Source organism: Grus americana, chromosome 1, assembly GCF_028858705.1.
Source record: "Grus americana isolate bGruAme1 chromosome 1, bGruAme1.mat, whole genome shotgun sequence".
NCBI classification, from domain to species: domain Eukaryota; kingdom Metazoa; phylum Chordata; class Aves; order Gruiformes; family Gruidae; genus Grus; species Grus americana.
This window is the reverse complement of record NC_072852.1, coordinates 14,404,423-14,428,391: the sequence shown is the minus strand read 5'-3', so window position 1 is coordinate 14,428,391 and position 23,969 is coordinate 14,404,423. Positions and strand designations below refer to the sequence as shown.

Sequence of the window (23,969 nt, the reverse complement as noted above, 5' to 3'; positions counted from 1 at the left end):
TTGCATGCACCCTCTTCACTTCCGTGAAAGAGGTGTAACTTACTTTGGATTTAAGATTGGGCAAGGCTGTGGATGTAGTAGCTACCATGGAGTATCTAGCACACTGTGTAGCCACTTTCCGACTTCCCCGCATTTTTTAGGTAGCCTGTGCCCTTTCAGATACATTCTGTTTTCGTTTGTGTAATGTTACACCGAGACTCCTGTTGCAAAGTGTTAGGAGAACACCAACTTTTATCATTTCACACACGTACTTCCCATGCAGTGTGTCATTACAATATTCTACTGTTTCTTGGAAGACAAAGACCTACTGGGGAATTGATTCAGCAATGCATGTAAAAATGTGTATTAAAATAAGTGTTTGATTCAGGTATTTGCGGAGTCAATCTGTTACTTGTTGCCCTAGGAATTTCTGCCAACAATATACCCAGTAAACGTTGTCCAGTGCAGTATAAATAGCAAAGTGAGGCATTTTTGCCTCGCCTAGACTATTTCTTTTGTTCAGCCTAATTCCCTCTTTGTGATTGACTCTCTTCGTCAATCTTTGAATTACTTAATGTTAATCCAAATTATTTCTAATAATATCTCATAATCCTAGACTAGAAAGTGATCTTTCTTAGCTTGCTGTGCAACCATTTCTATCTTTCATTTATTATTGATGCTTATTTTAATTAGAGATTATTTTTTTTTTCTTTCCGATTATATTTTTATAACTTTCAATGTGTATCACATTTTTCATAATTAAACTGTCGGGATAGTTGACTTAAGAGAACATGTACTGTACAATTTGTTTTATGCTGAATCGATTTTTAATGCTGCAATTAAGCCCTGATCATAGAAGATATTCATGGATTGTGTGTCTTTGTTCTCCGCAGCCCCGACAGAAGCTCCCTTACATCCTCACCTAGGTAGGTGATTTGTCATTCTTATTACTAAAACTCAGAATCGCTAACTCTATTATAATAAACAATCTGTAAGGTCATATGAAACTAGCTCTGGGGAATTCAAATAAAAATGAGACTCATATAAAATGAACTGAATTATGTCTAATTCTGATTAGTTGTTTTTTCATTGTGATTTTTATTGCTGTTTATTTATTGCCTTTGAGCCCTTGCAGTGTGAGCGTATCATGCTGCAGAGCTTTTCTTCCTAGCTGGGTATCAGAGCAACTGTTTGCATGAGGACCCGTAACCACGAGTGTGGGACAGCACCGTCGCACCAGTGCTGGGTCACTGGGAGGAAGGTTCTGTCCCAGTGCACCTCCAAGGCTCACCCAGGAGCAGGGCACTTCTGCTCTCCAAGCTGAGCATAGAGCACGCAACAGAGCTCCAGCCTTGCACCCACCAACCTAGGAGCTGCAAGTTGATTAGCCCGGGTCAGAATCTGGTATCTTTGCTTACTTTGAAGAGCAGGTGACAGTCACTTCATTCATTTAATGGAAGTATTTGTAGAGAAAGGTCTGTGTAATACAAACACAGGTGCCAAAGTTTTGGGATTTGGGTTTCTTTTGGTCATCATACATAAAAGATACAGCAAATCCAGGGGGAAAGTTGGATTCCAAAGCTTGTGGACCAATAGTTAGAAACATTTGTATAACATAACTCACAGTTTATATTCCTTAAATGAGCTGACCTTTACTGCTAGCTCCACTGATAACAGCAGAGAAATTCCAATGAGCTCATGGCTTTTTGCTTATGAGTTATCAGAATGAACCCCTGACTAGTACACCCAGTAGGACATTTCATCCCTCCTTGTGCCAGTGTTTCCAAAACCTGGATTCGGAGGGATTTTTTTTCTGAACATTCAGAGCAACCAAAAATTTGGAACAAAAGGTCTTAAAACATTTAGTATGTACTTGATGACTGCATCTTTTCATAATCATCGCACTGTGGTGGCAGATTGGGAGATTTCTTAATTTTGTGTGGTACTATGACCCAGAGTAAGCAAAAAAACCTGTGACTAAGAAACCCCTGCTTTTGTAACTATGGTGCTTAAAGAACCTGATTTCCTCATTTTTGCATTACTTCAGCTCTAGATAAGGCAACACTTTGTCAGAACTAGAAAACACTGGAAGATTACACTGGACTTTTTTCATACAGTGCTTTCTTTTCTTTGCAGCTGAAATGCACAGTGACAGCATTATCCTGCGAGATGACTTTGACTCTTACCATCAACAAGAGTTGAATCCTACCATGTGGTGAGTTTCAGACTTCTGCTTCCCTTCATCTGCATTTGAGCAAATTAAGACATTTGGTTATTATAGTCAAGTATTTGTATCATTTTATTCCTAGATACCCCAGCTCACATTGGTGTAAGCTTACGTGTGTCTTTGCTCCATTGAGACCTAAATATATTAGTTTATTAATTGATTGATTAATGAGTGACTGAGGATTTCTTAAGCCCATTGAAGTGAGTGACAAATTCTCATTGACTTTAAATTTTGAATTAATCTAAAAATAGAAAGAAGGAGTACAGCTGAGCTCAGGGAATGCTTTTATATGAAGATTTTGATTTCTTGAAATCATCATCATTTCATGGAAGATTTCAATAATTAAACCTTGGCTTTTAAATTTATTTATTTCATGATCATGTAGTACATCTTTCTGGTGAAGCTAACTATAGTAAAAACTTCTAAATTGAAATCAAATTATTCTAAATAATTCAAAAGAAAAATTTTACTGGAATTAAATACCTCAATCTAATTTTCAGCTACTGAAAATATTTAAGGTTGATTTTTTTTCTTTTTTTTTGTGGAAGGCAACTTTTTTCAAACTTTTTGTATTGTATAGAAAAGAAAATCCTTCCCTTCCCAGCTCTATATAGCAGCTCCCAATTCCTAGTTTTTTTTCCTTCAGTGGGATTCCTGAGTAGGGTCTTTCATATCACCACGGTCTACATCTGAAACAGCAAGCACAGGTTGTTATAATTCTTTAACCAGTAGATGGAGAATCTCGGGACTCCATGTGCATAAGGCAAGTACAATTTAGGACAGATCAGGCAGAAGCTTAAGTCACTGCCACAGTTCTAAGGACTCCCACAGTAAATAACATGACAATACGGAGCAATGTCTCTTGGCGTCGCCTATAGGAGTGGGACACCCAATATCAATATTATCTTCGCTCACAAGTGGGGAGCTGGAAACAATCGCAAACTGTTAGCTTTTAGTCAAAAGGAATGTTCTTTTAGCAAAGATGACTCTTAGCCAATCTTAAATATTAGTAATTTTACCAGCACAATGATCACAGTGATAGAGTGCCATTTCATATGATATATCTATGTACATGACAAAAGAGGAAGTTTTAGGTATGAAACCGATGCTATTCTGCAGAGTCAATATTTCTACTGGTCATGCTATACCCAGATAAAGCCATCTTTTGGTCTTAATATGTAGTTTTGAAGGTTGGAGTCCCCATTTTTTATGTGAGATTGTTACTGAGTTTTCTGTTCCTTCCAATCCTATTTCATAAATATAACTATTTTTATTGATTTCATTCATACAAGACACAGAAATATTTTACTGGGTTAGTTTATCTTGTTCAGATAGATTCTTGACGGTGACTTTAGCAGTTACCTGCAGTTAGGAATACATATGTTCTGTGAAATCTGACTTAATTTTCCTTTTCATTAAGGCCTGTCACAGTTCTCCATCTGTGCAGGTCTTTCACAGTTTCACCATCTTATGTAAAAAGATTGTTGTTTTTGGAATTTTATGGATATTTTTTCTTTTGCACATACTTATTGTGATACTTTTAAATATGTGCCTACTATTTTTCCTCCTTTTGTTCCTTTTGTATCATGTCTTTAAATGTTTTTCTGGACAGATGCATTAAGGACCTAGAATACTATAATATAAAAAAACCCTTCTTTCTTTATGGGAATGAATAGATCAAGGACTCTTAATGGGTTACAGAATAGCTGCCAAGGTAGATAGCTTTAGCAGCAGTGTGTTAAATGGACTTGAGTGGAAAGAAATGAGAGGAGGCATTATTTCCCTGCAGATGTCTCATAACTCACAGAGGGCCTGTCTGTTGGAAGCCTCCGTAATTTATTTATCCATTGCTCTCTTATCTTTAAATTCATCCTTGCTTTATAGAAGTCTCAACAGAGAAATTTCAGACTAAAAGAGCCCCCGGTCTCCTGCTCCTTTTGTCCCTGAGATTTGGATTTGGTCCCCTCGGAATAACCGTGACCCACCTTGGTTGGTGGGTCAGTGCTCAGAGGTGTGTGCTGGGAAAGGGAGTCCCAAAACTCACCACTATCTCAAGACAGATCCTTTGATTTTCCTGTAATAACACCAGAAAGCCAACATCTTCAGCAATGCTAAATAGAAGAGAGCACAAATAAAAGAAAACTGTAATGAGGTGTCATGAGCTTTTCTGCATAAAGGATTTCTACAGTAGCTCTGCCTCCAGTGAAGACCCGCTTAGCGGCAGAAAGCTCATTCTCATTTCATTGTCTAGTGGGAGTTAAATCGGGGATTATTAACAGTTTACACCATCCACCCTAAAATTGCATTTTTTCCCCTGGCAGCTGCTAAAATCCCATCTTTACCACAAACAATTGTGGTAACTGCTAGAGCAGTATTTCCAGCCCTTCTCTATCCCCAGTCTGCTGTGCTTGGAGCACGCGGTAGCAGCTGCCTTGTGTGCACTGATACTCCAGCGGTGCCTTCTCACCAGGGGCCAGTTAGACTAAGCCACTCTAATAATTGCTTAAACCATTATTTTGTGTAAAGATGAAGAGAGAAGTGTTTGTATTTTCCTATGCTCTTTTCTTCCAAATCCTACGTAACACTGGCTTGGATGTGATTAATATTGTCCCGCTCCTCCTGATCCCCCTTCTGGCATGTGCAACTCTGGCAGAGATGTACAGTCCAAGTGCACAAGCAAAGTGTTTTATAGCTTCTGTGTGTGTCTAATTTCATGAGCCCCAGCAGAGCTGGTGTGTCACTCCATCGCTGGGAGAGGCCTCACATCAAATAACTATTTTGCACAAGGGCACTCTACGATTTTGAAAGTGACTGCTTGTCTTTTATGGATTTCTGTTCTTTCAAATGCATTAAAAGACACATCCTATCCGGCAACCATCTGTTTCTTTGGAGGCTCAGGAGCAGGGAAGGGCTATGACTGTTTCTGGAGCTGCAAGGGGAGGAGAAAGGGAAGGTTGGGATGGGGCTCTTTGTAAACAGAAAAATCACAGCATCTGGGAATGGGTTCCTGACCTAAATCACAGTTTGGTGATTGAAAGAAAACAGGAAAAACTGCTAAAGTGAGAAAGGCTGAGGAGAGGAGGCAGCAGGAGAGGACACATAAGGAGAAGGATTTCTGTGCTGGAAATGCAGGAATGGGAGCATGTCTCATCTCTCTCATTTTCTTGGGACTCAACTACTGTGAGGATTTTCCTGTGGTGTGGTGTGTTCCACTAATGGTTATATCCTTTTCAATTAATGGTTATATTCTTCTCTTCCAACATGAAGTCATGTCAGAATAGGATTATTTCCAAAGTCCCCAACCCATAGGCACAAGCCTACTTAAGCAAAGATTTCCACATTTCTTGGGTCTCATTTGCCACTAACTTTACAAAGATCTCTTTGGCTTGTGAAACAAATATGCTTCACACATTCATAGATGTGAAATGCATTTTATGCCTAACACGTATTAGCTGTGAAAGTTAAGGTAGGTAAGTGACTCCCACTCCATGGTAAAGGCAGCACCAATGGCCATGCTAAGCAGCTGACTTGTGGAACTAATTAGACAGTAATATTTAGTGCCTTTTTCCGTGAAAAGTCTAATAGTACAGGTGACTGGTGATCCATGAGACTTGCTGAAAACCAGCAGGAGCGTGTTAGTTCAGAAATCTCAGGAACCATGGAAGTAATTGATTTCCCCTGTAGGGAAAGGGAGTCTGCACCATGTAGTACTTGCCAGGGAAAGGCCTGGGAATGGCTGGATGAGAAGAGGTCCAATATGGGTAGTATCTGGAAGACTGTCTAGGTCATTGAGCACCTGTTTCTGTGACCATCTTGTCTCCATGGAACCTCATAAAATTGCAGAGGAGAGGATAAAAAAGGTGCTATATAAAAACTGAAACAGGCCAAAGAAGAACAAATCTCAAAAAAATACTCTGTTTAATCTTATGATAGATGATTTAATGTTGAGACAAACAGAAGGGAAAATGAAGATGCATAAATTAGTAAAGAAGAGATGCTGGCATTAATGCACATTTCTTTGTAAAACACTTAGTTTTAACATTAGGACTGTAGACAACAGGGGATTCAGTACATTTGAAAAAGAAAGACTCTGTACAGAAGCTTGTTGCTGGCTAAAATCTCCTTCCCAACTTGATGCCATGTTTCATCTCAAAGCCTATCAGCCCTCCAAAGAAGCAATCACTTTTACAGAAGACATACTCTTCAAAGATGACATGAAGAAAAGCTGAGCATGTAAAATCAATCAGTAATAAACAGGTTCCATTACTTCTTCATGGCATATGAGAAATGAAAAGGTACAGTGATATTTCTAGTGGCAAAGAGGTGGAGGAAATCTTTGTGACAGGAGAAAGAAGTCCTAAAGTGGTTTCCAAATTGCACTAAAACTGTGGGATTAAACTTCAGCGAGATTTATGTTTAAAAATCTCTTGGCAGCTTGAGATGTTTATCTTCTTTATAGTCCAGACATCACAAAAGACATCAGTCAATATAATGTCCACAAACTCAGGTATTGTAGAGGGAAATGAGATGACAAATAGGGATGAGGAAACAGCAGATGTTTCCCCTTCAGCAAAGTGAAGAACAATAGCAGAGAGAGGTTGGACTCTCTAAGCCAGGGATGAGAGCTATGGCAGTCTGCAGAGAAGACATCTAGATGAATATGACACATGTCAACAGTGGTAGTGAGTACCAGCTGTGAAGAGAAAGCTGAAGTGATTTTGACGTGCTAAGATTTTAGACTAGGCAGGTGAGAAAGATAATGTGAAAAGCTGCACCCAGCCAAGCAATTAATACTGTCTCCTGTTTGTATAAATGGAAAAGAAATTAACCTTCCTGTCTGCACCAAGAGAGGAGCAAATTGGATCGTTTCTAAGCACGTAATATGATGACGATGATCTGAGGAACAGCAGATCAATTATCTTACTCTTCATGCATTCCTGTCAAGCTACTGAGCAATTTATTGTCAGAGGTAATACATTTCAAAGAGAGCACAAAGGTCTGAATCAGGATTACCAACAGCCATCCAATTTCTTATGAGAGGACTCATCCTAGAAAAGATGAGTGATGATGAAACAGCCATATTAGAAGGACAGTGTTTCTGGATTTCCAGACAGTATTTCGTAGATCATGTTACAGAAGTAGAATACATGAACAGCTGAATCACATTGTATTCATTGAAATATGAGAATTACAAAATTAAAATATCCCTCAGATTACGTATCTTGTCTTTTTATGAGGGCATAAGTGGTCCCAACGTAGTATTCATAGGCAAAGTTTTCCTGCCATATCTGCCTCTCCCTGCACATATCAGGAGTTCAGACAGATACTCCACTATAAAAACCCCAAATGTAGGAGCAGATAATGCAAATAAGTCTCATAAACAGCCAGAATCCTACAGAATTCCAGGTATTCTTCTAGTTCCTGTTCCTGTGTTCTTCAGCTTTCAGTGAAATTTAGATGTGACAAAACACATACTCTGTGAACTCTGTTTCTGTACTTTCTCTTAAAGCACACTTTGGTTCAATCACATGCTCTCTTCTTGCCCTATATTGAGAAATAAAATTATTGGCCAGCTTTTATAAGTAAATATTAACTCACTGAAGTAGATAAGAACTACATTACTTTATTAGAGGATTTAATTTTGCTACTTAAATCCAAAATACTAAATGCTGTCAATGTGAATTGCTAAATTATTTAATTGACATGTTCATACAGGAAAAAAACTCAAGGATTTTTTTCCATCTGACTTTGTTTTGGGAAGTGGAGCTAAAACTGACCTTTAATAAAATCTCAGAATAAGGGACGAATTTGGAAAATGGGAAAGAGGTATTCATCTTTGACTTCTGACTTGGGCATAAGAAAGCCAGTCCAGTGCTGAATTCACCCAGGACTAACTGAAGAGACCTAAAATAACAAAAGCAATCAATTATTCACCACATCTATGCATCTGAAAACCTAACATCTATCACTCAGCACAGCTTAGCACTCACAGACCTGCAGGGCATTGTATGCTGTGCAGAGTTAACCCGTTCTGCCAAAAGTTCCCCACACATTGCTGCCCTGGGAGGGTCTCCTGGGGGCCAGGGGGGTGGTGAGGAGCCCCAGTCTGCTGCAGGAGGAGACCAGGAGGTAGCTCCACTTAGATAAACACAAGTACTTCAAAATTTCATTTAAACATTATTTCTTATCACTACCTGGGTTCGCAGCAGCCCTTCCTCCCCTGCTCAGACCTTTTGGATGCATGATCCCTGCAGGGAAAAGCCATCCAAGGCTCATGGGGTAGCTGGCAACGCAACCAGCCTCTTCCTAGCAATGCAGCTGGAGATTTCATTTGCCCAATCCAGGGTCATGGTGGGCTGATGGTTTTCAGATACTTAGGAACAGAAAAATCCTGCTCTGAGTAGTTTACAGAAAGGCTTGCAGAGGTTTAACACAACACTTATTAATGAAAAAACAAACAAGCAATATAAATTAGGAAAAGAGGTGAAAAAAACTGAAGGAAATTTGTATAGTAATCAACTATGATCAATGAAAACTCTATCACATATGTTGACAGCAAGTGCCTATCTCCTTGGGATTTCTTCCTTTCCATCTGATTTTCTGTAAGATCTGCCATCCAGAAATTAGCTGGAGAATAAAGAGACAGAAGAAAACCAAACCTTTGCACGCTATACATCAGAAAGGGTGGCCAAGTCTGAGGCACTCTGTGTGAGAAGCCAAAGAAAAAACTGCCTAAACACCCCTTACATAAGTCCATTGCACTTAAAACTCTAAAAATAGCAGTTATCAAAGTACAGACAAAAATCAGCAAGAAATAAGAAGGCTTGGAGTGAGTTCACCCTTGTTTACAATGGAGTTGCTCCAGGAGCAAATGTTTGCTTGTAGGTTTGATACTAAAGCTGAGCTTTGGATGCCTGAAGGCGATGTCGGTCAGCCCCATGGAGACAGCTTGTCAGGGGCTGGGAGCACCTCCGAGATTTTTTGAAAATCTGCTACTCATGCCAAGAGCCGATACCGTGATTCTGAAAGGTGAGGGAGAGGGCCCTTACCCTCTGCTCCGCAGTCAGGCTGCCTGCAAAGTCCTTCATTTTAAGTTAAGAAATATCCGGAGAGATGCAATGGCTTGGCTCAGCAGCACTTACCAGCCTCTCCAGGATTTTCTTCACACTTTTCCCCCTGAAAGGTAAACAGAGTGGCAACTCTCTGTTACCAGGAATACGAGTTATGACAAATATGAATAGAAAGCAGCAGCAAGAGCAATGTTACAGCAGCTGGGCTGTAGGAGCCTCTTGGTGCCCTGTTTTGGGTGGGGTCTGCAGCCTCAACTCTGCACTTTGGGGTAAATAACCCTGCGGGCTGGAGCGGGGCTGATCCTGCCCCCTTCTCCTGAGCTGCTCTGTACAGGAACTCTGCGGCAGTGGGTTTACATATGGTGTATCAAATGTGCAGTAAGGATTTTGAAAGAAAAGTAACTTCAGGGTAAGTTATAAATGTAAGAGTTCGACTTGGTCTCCCACGGTGTGATGTTTTGCAGTCAACAAGCAGAGACACTCCTTTCTGGAGGGGGGACAGTTTGCCGAGAGCGAGTAGTTATTCACAAGGGCCTTTCTCAGGAGGCAGCTTTAGTACATCATATGTACAGTTGCTCAACCTTTACGTTCAGCACCATGATAACAGAACAGTCCAATTTTTCTGAGTGCCAAGATATAACGGTTTTATTTTACAGTTTACAAGCCCGATGCAGTCTCAAACGTACAGTTTCTGATTTCCATTTTGAACGTGGTGTGTTCTTCCTGCAGGTCTGAATGCAGTAACTGCGAGGTTGGAGAGCAGTGCGGTGTGATAATGCACGGCAACGCCGTCACTTTCTGCGAGCCATATGGTCCCAGAGAACTGGTAAGTGAAGGCTGGCTTGTCTGCTGGGGCTACGAATCGAGGCTGCATCAGCGGCAGAGACGTTGGCGTGCTTTGAAAGTTTGGTGTTCAGCGGAGAGGCTCTTAAGCAAGGTGATAGGGCCATACAAGAGCACTCCAGGAACATCCCAGCATTTTAAACTAAAGATGCCAACCAAAGGTTATTTTGCAATAGTTTGCAAGGGAAAGTCTCTTGATCCAATGTGCATCCAAGTTATTTAAAGTATCTATAAAATACTGGAAAGGCAAGGAACTGTGTTGTCAAACTGGCATCATTCTCTTTTTATTTCCGACAACAAAATAGAGACAAGGTTCATTTTTCTTCTCTTATTTTATTAGCTGTGTCACATTTATTCTTGTCGCTGTTGACAAATGTTAATTTGGTTGTAAAACATCACTTGTGAACAATGCATCCTACAGACTTAAACGCAGCCTGGAGCAAACACCTGCCAGTCTCAGGAAAGTGTGTGTAAGAAATTGAGTCACGATGAAGGGGGACAGAATTAATTTCATTGGGGGGTAGTTTGGTCGTAAAATTGCTGTAAGAAACAACATGGTGCAATTTGCATTAACTTGGGATCATCTGGGTGTGGAAAATGAATTGAAGGATGTAAAACCAATGCCCACATGCTGACGCTGGGCAGCTCGCTGCAACGAGGTACATAAAAACGGGAGTTTTGGAAAGAACGGAAAAACTAAAAGGCCAGCCTAAAGCCTATATAATTCAAAATTAATTGTCATGTTTTCAACAGTCTTCTGAGTAGAGGGAGAGGCTGATTAGAGCTATTTGAAGAGCGTGCATGGAAGAGGGCCATATAACAAACATAAAAAGTTTTGGCCAGGCATCTTCTCTTCATTGCAAACACTGACAATTCTTTTAACAGGGTAAATTTTACATTCTAAAAAATGAGACCAGAATTCCACAAATGATAGATATTGCTGGCGTGGTGACTGAATGTCATAAACATATATAAAACTAATTTAGAGGTTTTATGGATAAGGGAGAATTTCAGTCATTTCCCTCACAGCCAGCTCCAGCCGGGGAATCCTGACAGGGATGCTAAATTGCCTCTCTGCTACTTTGAATCCTATTTGAACGTACTATGCTTCATTAACTGCCTTCAGAAGAGATGCATTGGTTTATGTCCTGTGCAAAAATGAAGTCACACAACTGGGATATTTTTCCCAATTTTTAAACTCACTTTTACTTGTAGTATTGAGCATAGGTAACATTCCTTGAAAAACAATCCATTTATGACATTTAGCAAATCCAGGGTTCCAGCTCTGAGGGTTTTGAAATGTCATTAATTAGCTGTCTTCTCCCTGCTGATATGTAATTTAGACTATCCTTATTAATCATGAATTTTCTTCAAAATTCAGTGGTGGACTGTATTTGTCATATTACCCTGTGGTAAAATAGTGCTACCATGGCATCAGGAACTTGGAAAAATTTATTATGATGCCAAAGTGGTGTGATTAAATAATCAGCTGAAAAAATCATCATGCTTATAAACAGTTAGCAGCCTAATAATGAAAGTGTTTATAAATATTGTGTCAGAGTTGTGGAAAAATCAAATCCTTCTGAAGGAATGTGCTGATGGCTTAACATTTTGGATGAGCAGAGGATAGCGTTCGTGCCAGAGGTCTGACCTAATTTTATTTTTGAGTATGGACATAGGTTTACATCCCTATTTTCTTAAAACCAACTTGTTTCTGATTTGTAGTAATGTTTCAGTGATTTCACAACATATCTCTTCCTGTCACAAATTTTAAAACCTGTTTAATTCCTCCAATCATTATGCATTTTTATTCTATCATCTTTACTATCTGAGTCCCATTCTGTCTCTGCTTGAAATGGCTCTTGAAATCTCTGTTCCTGTTCATGGCTCCTAGTGCCGCATTATTGCTTTAAAACACTTAGTCAAGAAGAGTTGAATTTGCAAAATGCATTATATCAACAGCTGTGACAGCTGCTGGTTTGCTTCCTTGTCCTCCCTCCCTTCTCCTGACTCCCAGCAGCTGCTTGTTACTGCAGGCAGAGGTTTTTTAATGCCAACTGTCTGTGTCTGTTGGTGAGAATTCACCACTGGCAAAATCCTGCAAAGATGTATAGCGTCAGAGATGTTGCAAGCAAAGGAAAACAGCTACTAAAGGCTCCCTACCAGCCTCTCTGCAGTATCTGAACTTAGGAGTCCTTTGCAGAACTTTGCAAAAAGTTTTTAGTATGTCTAATGCTTTTTTCTAATGCATTACTGAAATGACTTACAAAACAGTCTCTTTTAAGTGTACATGAATGCCTCTTCTTTGACAACTGATACATTTAATTTCTTGGTGATACAAGCCACTGAACATTGATAAAGGGTTTCATTTTCAAATGAGAACTTGCACAACATAATTAATTGAATGTAAACTAATATAATAGGTACTCATAACTCAAGTCAGAAAGCATTTTATTATTTGGCATGATAAATGTGATACCTAATACTGAATTGATCCTGATGGAATGGACTTAAGTGAGGATGAGACTGTATTTTTAAAGGAGTCATGTAAATGCACCTTCCCTATTTTTGTTTAAAGACTAAAATTGCCTGTTAGGAATATTCCAAAGAGAGGAAAACTGTAAACATGTACAGATAATGACAAATTTTCAGGTAGCTTTTAAAGTTGCTGTTTGAGATGATCGTGATGCTTTGGGAATCTGTCCCACTGAATCTGTCTTAGTTCACAGACCATTAATAGCTGTGATAAATTTCCTAAATTTCCATGCACCCTCCTAAAGCACATGTAGTCTTGGTATCAGCTAATCTGTGAATTTCAGTGAAGATCCCATTCTTTAATATTTATAAGAAGTTGCTCTCCACATGTAATATCTATGTAGGAAAGAAACAAAACACACCGAAAATTCATGCCAACTCATGTAGGTCTCCATCCATTATTTTCAAAGGCATCATTTCACAAATATTTCAACTTGTTGCACACCGACACTGGTAGAAATCCAGTCCCTTTTGCTCTTCTGCACCATCACCTGTCCCCTCCCACCGAGGGAGAGCTGGTATCCATACAAGCATTGGTGTGCCACATGGGAAACCACATCAGAAAATGAATCTGGATTAAAACTAACTTGCAAAGGAAAAGGTCTAATAGTTTAACAAAAGTCAGCTATTCCAGCTGATTTAACGTGTAGCTAGAATTTGTTAGTCGTATACATTTGAATATACATTCTGAATATACGCTTGCAAAGATATGGAAGTTCTTTTGAAAGTCTCCAAAGACAGAAGAGCAAATACAAGTGACTGAGAGATAACATTTATTCTGTGTCAGTGGAGTCCTAAATAACAGTCAGAAAACATCCGCATTTAGGACTAGCTTTTGTTCAGTGTCATGAAGTGATGCACAGGGTGATAAGGAACTTCAGACATGAGAGAGATCTCTCTCTGCAGTTTTCATGTTTATCTGCATAGCAGGTAATTAAAGAGCGCAGGAATACCTGATAATGGAAGAATGTCTGCTTTCACCATGTGAGTCAGGGAAATTATGCAGAAATTGTAGTGTTCATCGTTACAAAATGCTGATAAAATTGCCTTTGTAATACTGCCATAGTTAATGGGTGCTTGAAAGTACGTAGCATCTTCCAAGTCATCGAGTGTAATCTTTACATGGGTGCTGGCTTTTTTAGAAAATGACAGTTTAGTGTCCATGAGGTCAAATGGTTATCTATATTTTGCTGATTATCACTTTTTTTCATTCCTATCTACTGTTCAGTTTCCTCTATATCACTCATACAAGCAAAGCAGGAGGAACATGCAAGTCCTTGGGTGCTCCGCTTGGAGCTGCCTCCATGCCGATTCCCAGCTGAGCTCTGGTAGCCAAAGCCTGCTAGCCCCAGAACCTTACTTCTGAGGCTGAATTTGCTCAGAAGTTTGACTTCTCTGTGGCATATCCACCATATGATGTGGTGCATGGATGCAGATCACAAGGAGCACATGTGATGGAAGAGTCTGTTGCTGCTGTCATGGGAAGTGATATGAATTGTTGGTGCATAGGGTCTGACTTGGGAGGACAACTCCAAGGTCTTGAAATCTAGGATGCAGGCATCACTGGCAACAATAACAGATGAATTTATTTAAGGTATTTGCTCTCCATGTTCTTCCAATTAAATTACTTCTTTTATGGTTGTGTAAACTTACTGTTTGGCCAGGTCATATCTTTTTTCCTTTTCTCTTTTGATCTAATGTTGCCATTGTCTTTCAGCTCGTATGTTTTTCCTTCTTCAATGTACCCTCTAAAATCTGCTTATAATGATAAATTATATCTTTGGTCTTTTGCTAAAGTGAATGAACCAAACTTGGAGTCTTCTCTTTTTGGGGTGATCCTCCAGTTGGTCTTTCTGCTTGCTAAACAGTTGCAATGATTTTTCAGCTCTGACAAAATAACTAGTTCGGGCAGTGTTTTTAGGTAGTGCTTCTCCCTTGCTCATTATGTAGCAGTATTGTTAAGTCCAACTTTAAAAATGAATTGCAAATAAATAGGTGTCCTTCACAACACTCTGGTGCTTTTTATCTTATAGTATTTTCAGGAAAACAGTCCTAATTTGAACTACTGAAATACAGGAGCATTGAAAGAAGGGAGAAGGAAAGGCATCACAGGAGGGTGGTGTGCTGAACACAGAGCAAGCTGCTCAGTGTTTTCTGCCTGTTTGTAGGTCTTGGTTGGATGTCAACAGTGTGCAGATGCTACTACAAAATTTCGTTGTATACGTTATGCAGTACCACCAAGGTTTTATTTGATTCGCTGTTGAAGACTTAGATTTTGTTATTCTCTCTTACTATTTCATTTTATAGTTTTAGGTTTACTTAATGTTATTTTTATTATTTATTTATGATAATTTTTTGGTTCTTGTTCTGTGCTGTATGAAAACCATTCTGTATATACAGATTTGCACTAAGCTGACCATAGACCACAGGGTTACTTTTTAGTCTTCTAAACACTGGTCAAGCACCAGTGTTTCCCATAAATGTGCTCAGTTTGTAGACATTAATACAGTAAAAGAAAAAAAAAAAAATCCAGCTTTGACATATGATGAGATATCAATAATCAAAATGACATAACAGAAATGTCCGTGATCACTCAACCTGAAAGGGTTGGCAATTAATAGTTTTATGCACTGGAGATCCAGGTATCCAGAGACTTTCGATGCTTTCAAAGAAAAACAAGTGATGAATGTATCGTTTTGCTGATCTAACACAACCTCTCTGCTGTTTGCTTTTCTTCCTGTAGACCACCACTGACCTTAACACAACTACTGCATCCGTCCTTCAATTTTCCCTTGGTAAGTTTAGCTCACTCTTTCACCTGAGAAAGTGTAAAAAAGTCATTGCTGCGAAGGAAAATGACCTTCAAGCTCAGGTTTACCTTTCTGGTCAATGTTCACTCGACATGAGGGATTAAAAAAATCTTTTCAAAACTGCAGCACATTTATTCATCTCCTAATCTAGAGCTCCTAATGTAAGGAGCTTTGGAAAGGAGCAACCTCAGTAGATACTCTGATGATGGGAGGCATAGTCATGTTGGTTTTGGGGGTTTCTTCCACTTACTTTATAACCTGACAGATAACATTATAATCTCTTGCTCTTTCTCTGAAGTGTGATTACTGTTTCTAAAAAATGAACTTTTTTAACATTTTAAACCCTTGATGTATTCCAAGTTAGGACTGGGTAGTGCTGTTTTTAATACATCTGTACAAACAAAATAGGTAGGGCAGACCAAAGCTAAATGCTATTTAGTTCCTATTATCAACAGCGTGGTTATATGCTGTATTACTTAGAATACCTGCTGTAAGTTATTGCACGTTTTCACTGTGTAGTTGTGGCTATAAATTATGGTAGAAGTGGCTTGGGCTGAGGGTAAATTGGAACACAATTTTTTAACTCATATCTCAGTGTTCAAAATATGAGGGAAAAATGTATTTATGATACAAATGCTTCAATAAAAAAGAAAGCAGGAAATGTAGCCTGCTTCCTCTGTGGACCCCTGGATATGTGTTTCCAAATCATATTCCTATTTTTAAAAAAGTAATTCTCCAAAAGTATCTCAGCAGAGGTGTGATTAAACTCTGGAAATCTCAGCTGGAAATAAGAGCTATCAGGTAGTTTGGCAAGCAGCTTGATTTTTTTTAATGGATTGGAAATCAAAATCCTAGAAGCCTCAGAAATACATCATTTAAATTTGTTTTTACCTGAAGTTGTTCGTTTCATTTGACTATTTGAGGTCATCATTACCTGTCACCCTGCAATTGACTGCAATGTTAAAAGCTTGTAGGATTAGGATCTATCCTTTTATTTTGAATTACTGTTTTTAAAAAGCCAGAAAAATCTATCCATTCCTAAACTGAATTATTGCATAAATATTGGGCACGTCCAGTGCAAGCCAGCCTGGAGTTACCCTGTGGTTTCATCCAGCCAGTGAAAGGGGAGCCGCTCACTTGATCTGCTAGGACGTGTCACTCACCCACAGAAGCCCTCCCACCCTTGGCTGTGCCCAAGGACAGGTGACTTTTATAATGCTGCAAGTTTGTGATGATGGACAAATTCTGCTTTTCAGGAAAATTTACAAAAATCTTCTATGGATTATTCTTACAGTGACCCAGAGCAGTGGGAACTGAATGGGATGGTAGGTTAATGTTTGCTGTCACAGCTCGGTGGCTGGTGTCTGCTGCAGGTGGACTGCGGAAGGGTGCAGGCTCCCAGAAGTTTCAAAATTAAACTTGAGAGTTCACTAGTAGCCTTTGTTCCTATCAGCTGGGGAAGGTCAAGAACAAGCTAAGTGGGAAATACTCTATATGACAGGATTGTCGTGAATATATGGTAAGAATACTTTAATCTGTACCAGTAGGAACCAGTAAAATCTCTGATATGATGGAGCAGGAGAGGGGTGGATGCACGTCTGAGTAAATCAAATTTCAGCCTGAAGTTCAAAATGTATCACATTTCCCCATGTGCCTATGTTAGGCCTGAAATACAGTGCAGATTGGGTTTGTAACGGCATGAGCCTGGGGACTGCTGCTGAGCTCAGCAGTACTTGGCTTTCAAGTCATAAATCTAAACTAGGCATTTGCCAGTTTCCAACTTATTCCCAAATGTCCGATTTAATCATAACCCTATTTAGGGATTCATCCAAGGGAATTGCCTTTTTTTTTAAAAGAATGTTTAACACTTTCTATCGACCGTGGAATAGCTTAAGCTGTAATCTTTTGGGGATATCTTGATATGAAATTCATCACCTAGCTTTGGCCACATTAAAGTGCATACCCTTTGATTTCTCTCAGCACTAATTATCAGATGGAATTCTGTATTTGCAGGTACATAAGCAGATGAGGACTGGGAAATGAAGCAAAAAAATGGTCCTGATTTCACCGTAAATCTAAGACCTTTTTAAACTGTGTGGTCAGGAAGGGTAATACCCTAGTGAATTTTTCATTACTTGATATTCTGTGTAGTTTCCTTCATGTATCACCTATTTGGTAGTCTTGCCCTTTAAAGGGCAGCGGGGTTGAAAAGGAGCACTGAAGATGAAGGCTTAATTAGGATGAAAAGGTAATTAGTAAAGCTTATTCAGCACACAGGACAACATTAATGTGCAGTATCCTTTCCTAGTGAGAGCAACTTGTCTGCCATGCAGCGTTCACTCAGAGCCACCTGGAGCAGGTGGCATTGCCTTTTGAGCCAGGGCTGGGGTGATGTTTACGTTCATGCACTCTCTACTCAAGTGTGCAGAAAATTTCAGTTATTTCAGATGTCTTAATCATCCATGACTACATTTCTCCAAGACCAAACCCTGACATGTGAAAGACAAAGTCTAGCAGTTTCCTTAATGTCCAGTGGGATTGTTAATTGAGATATTTAAAGCAATGCCTTTGGGCTCTCTCAGGCCACAACGTCTAATTCAACAGCTTGGGATTGCAAGATATTCCACAAAAGCCTCCAGACTCAGCTGCCACATGGCGTTAGTCTGATTCATTGGCTGAAATATTCTCTATTTCTCACTCCAAAGCTCAGGCTTTTCCCCTTAGCTACACCCCTGGCCTTCTCCAGGGATGAACATGATCTGTCATTCACATAGGCCACTATGATGGAAGGTGACTCATAGTACTGACAGATTTGCAACTGAACTAAACACAGGAAGAGAGAGACCCATGAAATCCCATAAGGACGAAAGGAAAAGCATTGAGGGAGCGATGCCAAGGTGTGAGGTGTGCAAGTGGTTCTGCTCATGCGCTGTTCCTTGGGTGTCCCGTTCAAGTGTATGCTCCCGTGGCCATGGTGTATGTGGGCTGCGCATGCTCTGCGTGGAGTGGTCAGCATTGGCAGGCTCTTTCCATCCCTCCTTCCTCTGTAGTGCCTCTGAGTCAAAGACTAAGCTGAAGCCAAAGGCGCTGTGATGAACACCAGCACTCAGCCTGGCCTCCAGGGCAGGTGCTCCTCACAGCGGTGTGTGTTGCAACGTGGAAATTGTTAATGGAAGATACTATATTACCTTGAAAAACTTTGTTCCATAGCTCTCTCCTTGTGTCTTAGTATTGCTAGATCACTTTTGGCTGTTAAACAGTATTTGAAAATGGGAATAACTTGACAAGGAAAGCTTCTGCTTTTTGTTGTGTCAAACTCTTGAACACTACTCTGAGAACAGGATGGCTTTGACAGTATCACGTACTGGATAAATACAAAATGTTTGTAATTTGCTTTCCCTTCAACTTTTATGTCATTATCACAAAGATTCTCTGTCATTACTAGAGCAAATTACCAATTCTCCCTCCCCATCATTTTCTAAAAAAATCTAAACCCCTACTATTTTATATTAAACCAAAATTGATTTTGGGGGGAAGGCCTTTCTTTTAAGTTAAGAAATGTCTTCTGAGAGGGAATACGTTTCAAACATTTCAAACATTTCGCACTTCAGTTCCGTTATTTAAAGATCAAGCCATCAGTCTTGCATACAAAGAACTAGCCAAAGATCCAAAAGTGGTTTTTTGCTTTATTTGGAGAAAAAGCTTGGGCTTGGACTCTCTCTCCCACAAAATCATGATAAAGAACTTTTGGGAAAGTTAGGTTCCCAAATCTAACAGATTTTACTTTGAGTCAATCACTAGTCCCTGCTATTGCTAGAAACCAGACTTGACATAAAGCAAAACATGTATCTAGCACATTGATCTTCATTAAAAACACTGGGTTTAGTACTAGGTATTAATCTGGGAGAGTGCTGTGTGATTTTGCCAGATGGACCCTGTCCTCTCAGGAAAATCCCAGTAGGTATTACCCAAAAGATGGGTCACTCATTATGGTCTGCATATTGGTGTGGAACCAGAAGCATTTGGACCTTACCCATAGAGAAAGAGTGGTCCCTTTCTCCTGCGGCTTCTGAGGTAGCTTCTTTCACATTGTTCAGTCTCCTCTCCCATCTGTTGCTATTGCCTCTTCCATTGTTCCAGCTTGTTTTGTCTAAACACCCGTCAGGCAACGAAGTTGATTGATTATTTATCTTACAATATTTAACAGGGATAAAACCTACAGGGTTCCATATGGGTAAAACTAATTTATTACAATCACAAGCAACCTACCTGCAGCTTATCAATCTCCCTTAATATCTTTCTAATGGAACACTATAGCAAGGATAAATGTATCTACTGTTTTTAATATGATTGAAATATTATTGAAGAAAGATTGTTATTGATATTCAACTATTCTGGACTTTTTGGTAAGGACAAAACCCCACTAATTCAGGGTGCAGAGATGTTACTCAGGTGATCTTCTTTCAGTAGTACCCCCTTTGTCCCTATTTTCTGTCTTCCCCAAAAGAAAAGAAAAAGCTAAACTTTCTGCTTTTACACACTTAAATATTTCACTGACAATCTTATTGTATAATTGCTAAAACCAGTAACAAAACTAATAATTTCTCCAATCTTGTTCAACACACTTTCCATTCTTTCAGCTTTATTTTCTGGTTGAGTAATCGCCCCTGTCTTCACTTCAAATTTCTTGAGCTTTTTAAATCCATCAGACTATCACCTGTACTTAACTGAAGAGTTATTGTATTATCTGTGATGACTTTGTATTTACACTGTCATTTTTTTTAAGAGGTGAGGTGCATGTGCAACACACATACCAAGAACTTCCATGTGGCTCAGTTTATTTACAGTCTAGTTTTAATGCTGCCTGATTTCACATTCCTCTGTGAGTATAATGGAGAAAACTATTTAAAATATGCTATTGATTGCTTTTGATTTAGCATGTGAGTAAGGGTCATTGATTTGGATGCAAGTCTTTGACATAATGGTTCCAAAAAGGTTTTCATGTCATGCCCTGCCTCGCCTTAAGACATCAGGTTAGTGAATCATTAACCCAGCAGCCTCTATTACTCTTCCTTAACTACCAAGGTCGCTAGGGTCTACATGAGAGCTGTTTTACTCAGCAAATCCATGGGCTAAGGGTCTCCGATGTTTGTTGAAGACAAAGCACAGATAGCGTTTATTATCTTTAGTTAAAAAAATGCAATTCTTTTTCAGGTTTCATTTTTTCCCTTCATTTTTGTCGTGGCAATTTGACTGTGTTACCAGTGTGAGACTTGCAGAATTAAAGTATAAAATGTAGTTGATTGTGTAGATAATGTGAATTCTTCTGTTTTGCCCTGATGCATATTGAAACTGCAGATTATTGTTGTTGTTGTTGTTGTTATTATTATTATTATTATTCAGAATTGTTGAACGTGCCCTTTGGATTAGTCCTTACCTGCCAAGCTTCTATGCTTCAGAATACATATTTACTTCCCTATTAACCTCAGCAAATATAAAAATGATGAATAAGAAAAAAATAATCTTACAAAAATTATCAGATTACTTAAATAGTGCAGCTGATTCACTGACCTCCATGTATTTCTGTGGACGAAAAAGCGGTCCTTCCAGGCTGTCCCCTAGAGTAGCATCTGGAGAGTTCTGCAGAACATCTGCAGGGGACGGCGATTCCTTCTCCTTCCCGCCAGAAACATCGTGACTCCACTTGGCTCAGCCATGTACACAGCGATGACTGCATTTGGCCCCATGTAACAGTCTGAAGACACTTATCATTTATATTTTTATCATGCTTTAATTCAGTGCTGGTGGCAGCTGTTATATTGACGGTACTGCCTTTATGTCGTCTATTTATCTTCTGCTTGGATTCAGACCACTTGATAGAAATTCACACATCCAAACATGTTTTGTTAAATAGGCCTTAGCTTTGGCTGAGAGGAACCATTGCTGATGATTTTCTCTTAATTTCCAGTTTTGTTTTGTCAGTTTTACAATTAGCAGAAGCTATCAGACAACTGACAAATGCAGTAATAGCCATTTCATGAGGTAGCACTGGGCTTGCCCTCAGCAGAACTGGACAGAGATGAGCAATTTCCTTCAGAATTGCTATGAAAATCCACTCACATGTCTCTAGAGAAATACCAAAGTGAAAAATGAGCCCCTTCTGAATTTAGCATGGAAGAGTATTTGATCTTTTAAATCCATCACTATCTTGTTAGCTGAATACAAAAAAACTCATGGAAGAAACTGTGGTGCCAAATGTTCTGGGCATATTGAGCCATGTCCTTCACTTGAGTCACCTGCATGGATGATTTCCTTCAGTCACCCAAATTTCTCCTGCTCCAGTGCCTTCCAGGAAGCACGAGGTTTGCTGTGCGTGCATGACACATCTGTAAGGTTGCGCTGATAGTGGTACCAACAGGGAAGAGACTGGCCAGTTCTGCTGGCCTGGTGGCCACAGGACAGATAGATGATCTTGCATTAGGCAAATGTGGAGCACTTTTGGGCTGGCATGAGGTTCTAAAGGATTTAATTGCCAGGAAACTGGCTAATAAAATTGCGTTAGAACCCTCTCTGAACTGATCTTAAATAATGCATAAAACCAGTTTTTACAATAGGTAATTTAAAGCACTAATGTCCATTAGAAATGAAGATTATGAAATGAAGATTGATTGTTGCTATATGCAGATCCAGCCCCCTCTAAGCAATGAGAACAGAGCACTGAGTGTATCTGAACCCCCAGGCTGTTTTGTCCTACTTTCTTTCCTATACATTTAGGAAAAGCTTGATAATTTGATATAATTAAATGCCAAAATTGATGTCATTCACCATTCTGCATTTCTTCTGCTTCCTTCATTTCCCATTTTCCACCTAGTAAACACAATATTCAGGTTTTCGACTCACCACCCACATTGCCATTTGCTACTGCATGACATGAAACCTACTAGTTTCCCCCTCCTGGCAGAGTCCTTTGTGCAGATGAGTAGGTTATAAACTACATCTAACGTGAAAGAATAAGACGGGTAAGTAACATCATTTAGCACACTGCACACAGCACGTGGAAACGTTAGGTGGTGATTATTGATTTTGCTGAGTTATACGAGAGGGGCTCCCTAGATAATACCTAGATTGAAACCTGGGTTTAAAGTTAATGCCGTGTTTGAAAGACATTTTAACGGCCTTGTGGCAAAATGATTTGTGCTGTTTTGGCTAGCCCAAGGTTACAGTGAAATACTGTCTTTATTACTTCCGTACCAGGGCTTCTCTGCCACTGTTAGGAATTAAAATGTGAGCATTACAGATTTACTGTTTGGAGAAAAGCAGAAAAGATAAAGAGAGCCTCAGGATTCAGAGCCAGGGCAGGTGGCCGAGCCACCGCCTCGCGGTCGAACATGGGCCATTACGGAATTGGATGCTGCAAATAATAAATGCTGGATTACAGACTGACTTTCATCTTAATCCTGCTCCTATCATTGTATGAGGATAACACTTTTGTATCATTAAAATTGTCCATTTTTGAATTAACTCAAACAACAAAGCATCTGTAGTTGCCGGGGGGTAGGGGGGGAACAGAGAAGCCCCCGGCTCAGCAAAACGCTCCTGGGTCTCTCTCCAGTGGGGGAGGGAGGGAGTTTCCATGAGAGCAAAAGCAGATAAAAATAGAAAAGCTCATCAGGAATTGCAAAAAAAAGACTTTTGCCAAACCAATTGTTATCTACCCACATATAAAGTTAAAGACAGGCAATCAGTTTTATAGGGTTTCAGAAAAGAGAGACACCTCAGCTCAGGACTTGGCTTGAGAAAAAATATTTCCCAGATTTTCTTGGTGATGGGAAATTTCACTGAAGCCGGCAAGGAGACTACTTTCAAATCTTTGTATTCGAGATATCACCTTTTACACAGCAGTTCTTGGGACCAGTGTGTGTTTTCTGTACTGCCTCTCTAGAATGGACTGGCTCTAGGGATCAAAATAAAACATCATTTACCTTCCTGCAGTACTTTAATACCCTTATGAGCAGCTTATGGTGCTTATTTTCTTGATTATTGACCTTTGCAGCTGACCCAGGCTGCTAAACAGAGAAAACAAAATGTCTCTTTCTACTTTTCAATACATATTACTGAACTATTTTAATTTTAAGATACTATAATTGAAATTTTACTCAGCTTTGTTGAAAGATCACTCTCACTTAGAAGATCTCCACATAACCTCACATTAAGCATTTAATGGCAATAATGTTGAAGCATACAATATGAGTATAGAAGTAAAAAACGCTTACACAGGGCTCATTACTTGGGCAGATATTCAAGAACCACTCTAAGAGTATTTCTGGGGAGTTAATGATATTATTGTTTTGGTCACTGTTATTACTGGGTGTCCATTACATCCAGCTCTTAACAGGTTCACTCACTTTGCCTTCAGCAAATGTTAGTGTTAGCAATGTTAGTGCACTTAAGAATGTGGTTAAATTTAGAAGCGTCATTTAATTATCTGTTTGGCAACAGACACAT

The 23,969-nt window shown here is 39.4% G+C and overlaps 1 protein-coding gene across 1 annotated transcript in view; it reads left to right on the top strand.

Annotated features, from left to right (window-relative positions):
• RELN (reelin) overlaps window positions 1-23,969 on the top strand; it is a 296,695-nt gene that overhangs the window by 131,764 nt on the left and 140,962 nt on the right. The window contains exons 5-8 of the mRNA XM_054839620.1: window positions 873-905; window positions 2,116-2,194; window positions 10,006-10,102; window positions 15,398-15,449. Of these exons, the coding sequence (XP_054695595.1) occupies window positions 873-905; window positions 2,116-2,194; window positions 10,006-10,102; window positions 15,398-15,449 (261 nt within the window). The remainder of the gene's footprint in view (window positions 1-872; window positions 906-2,115; window positions 2,195-10,005; window positions 10,103-15,397; window positions 15,450-23,969) is intronic.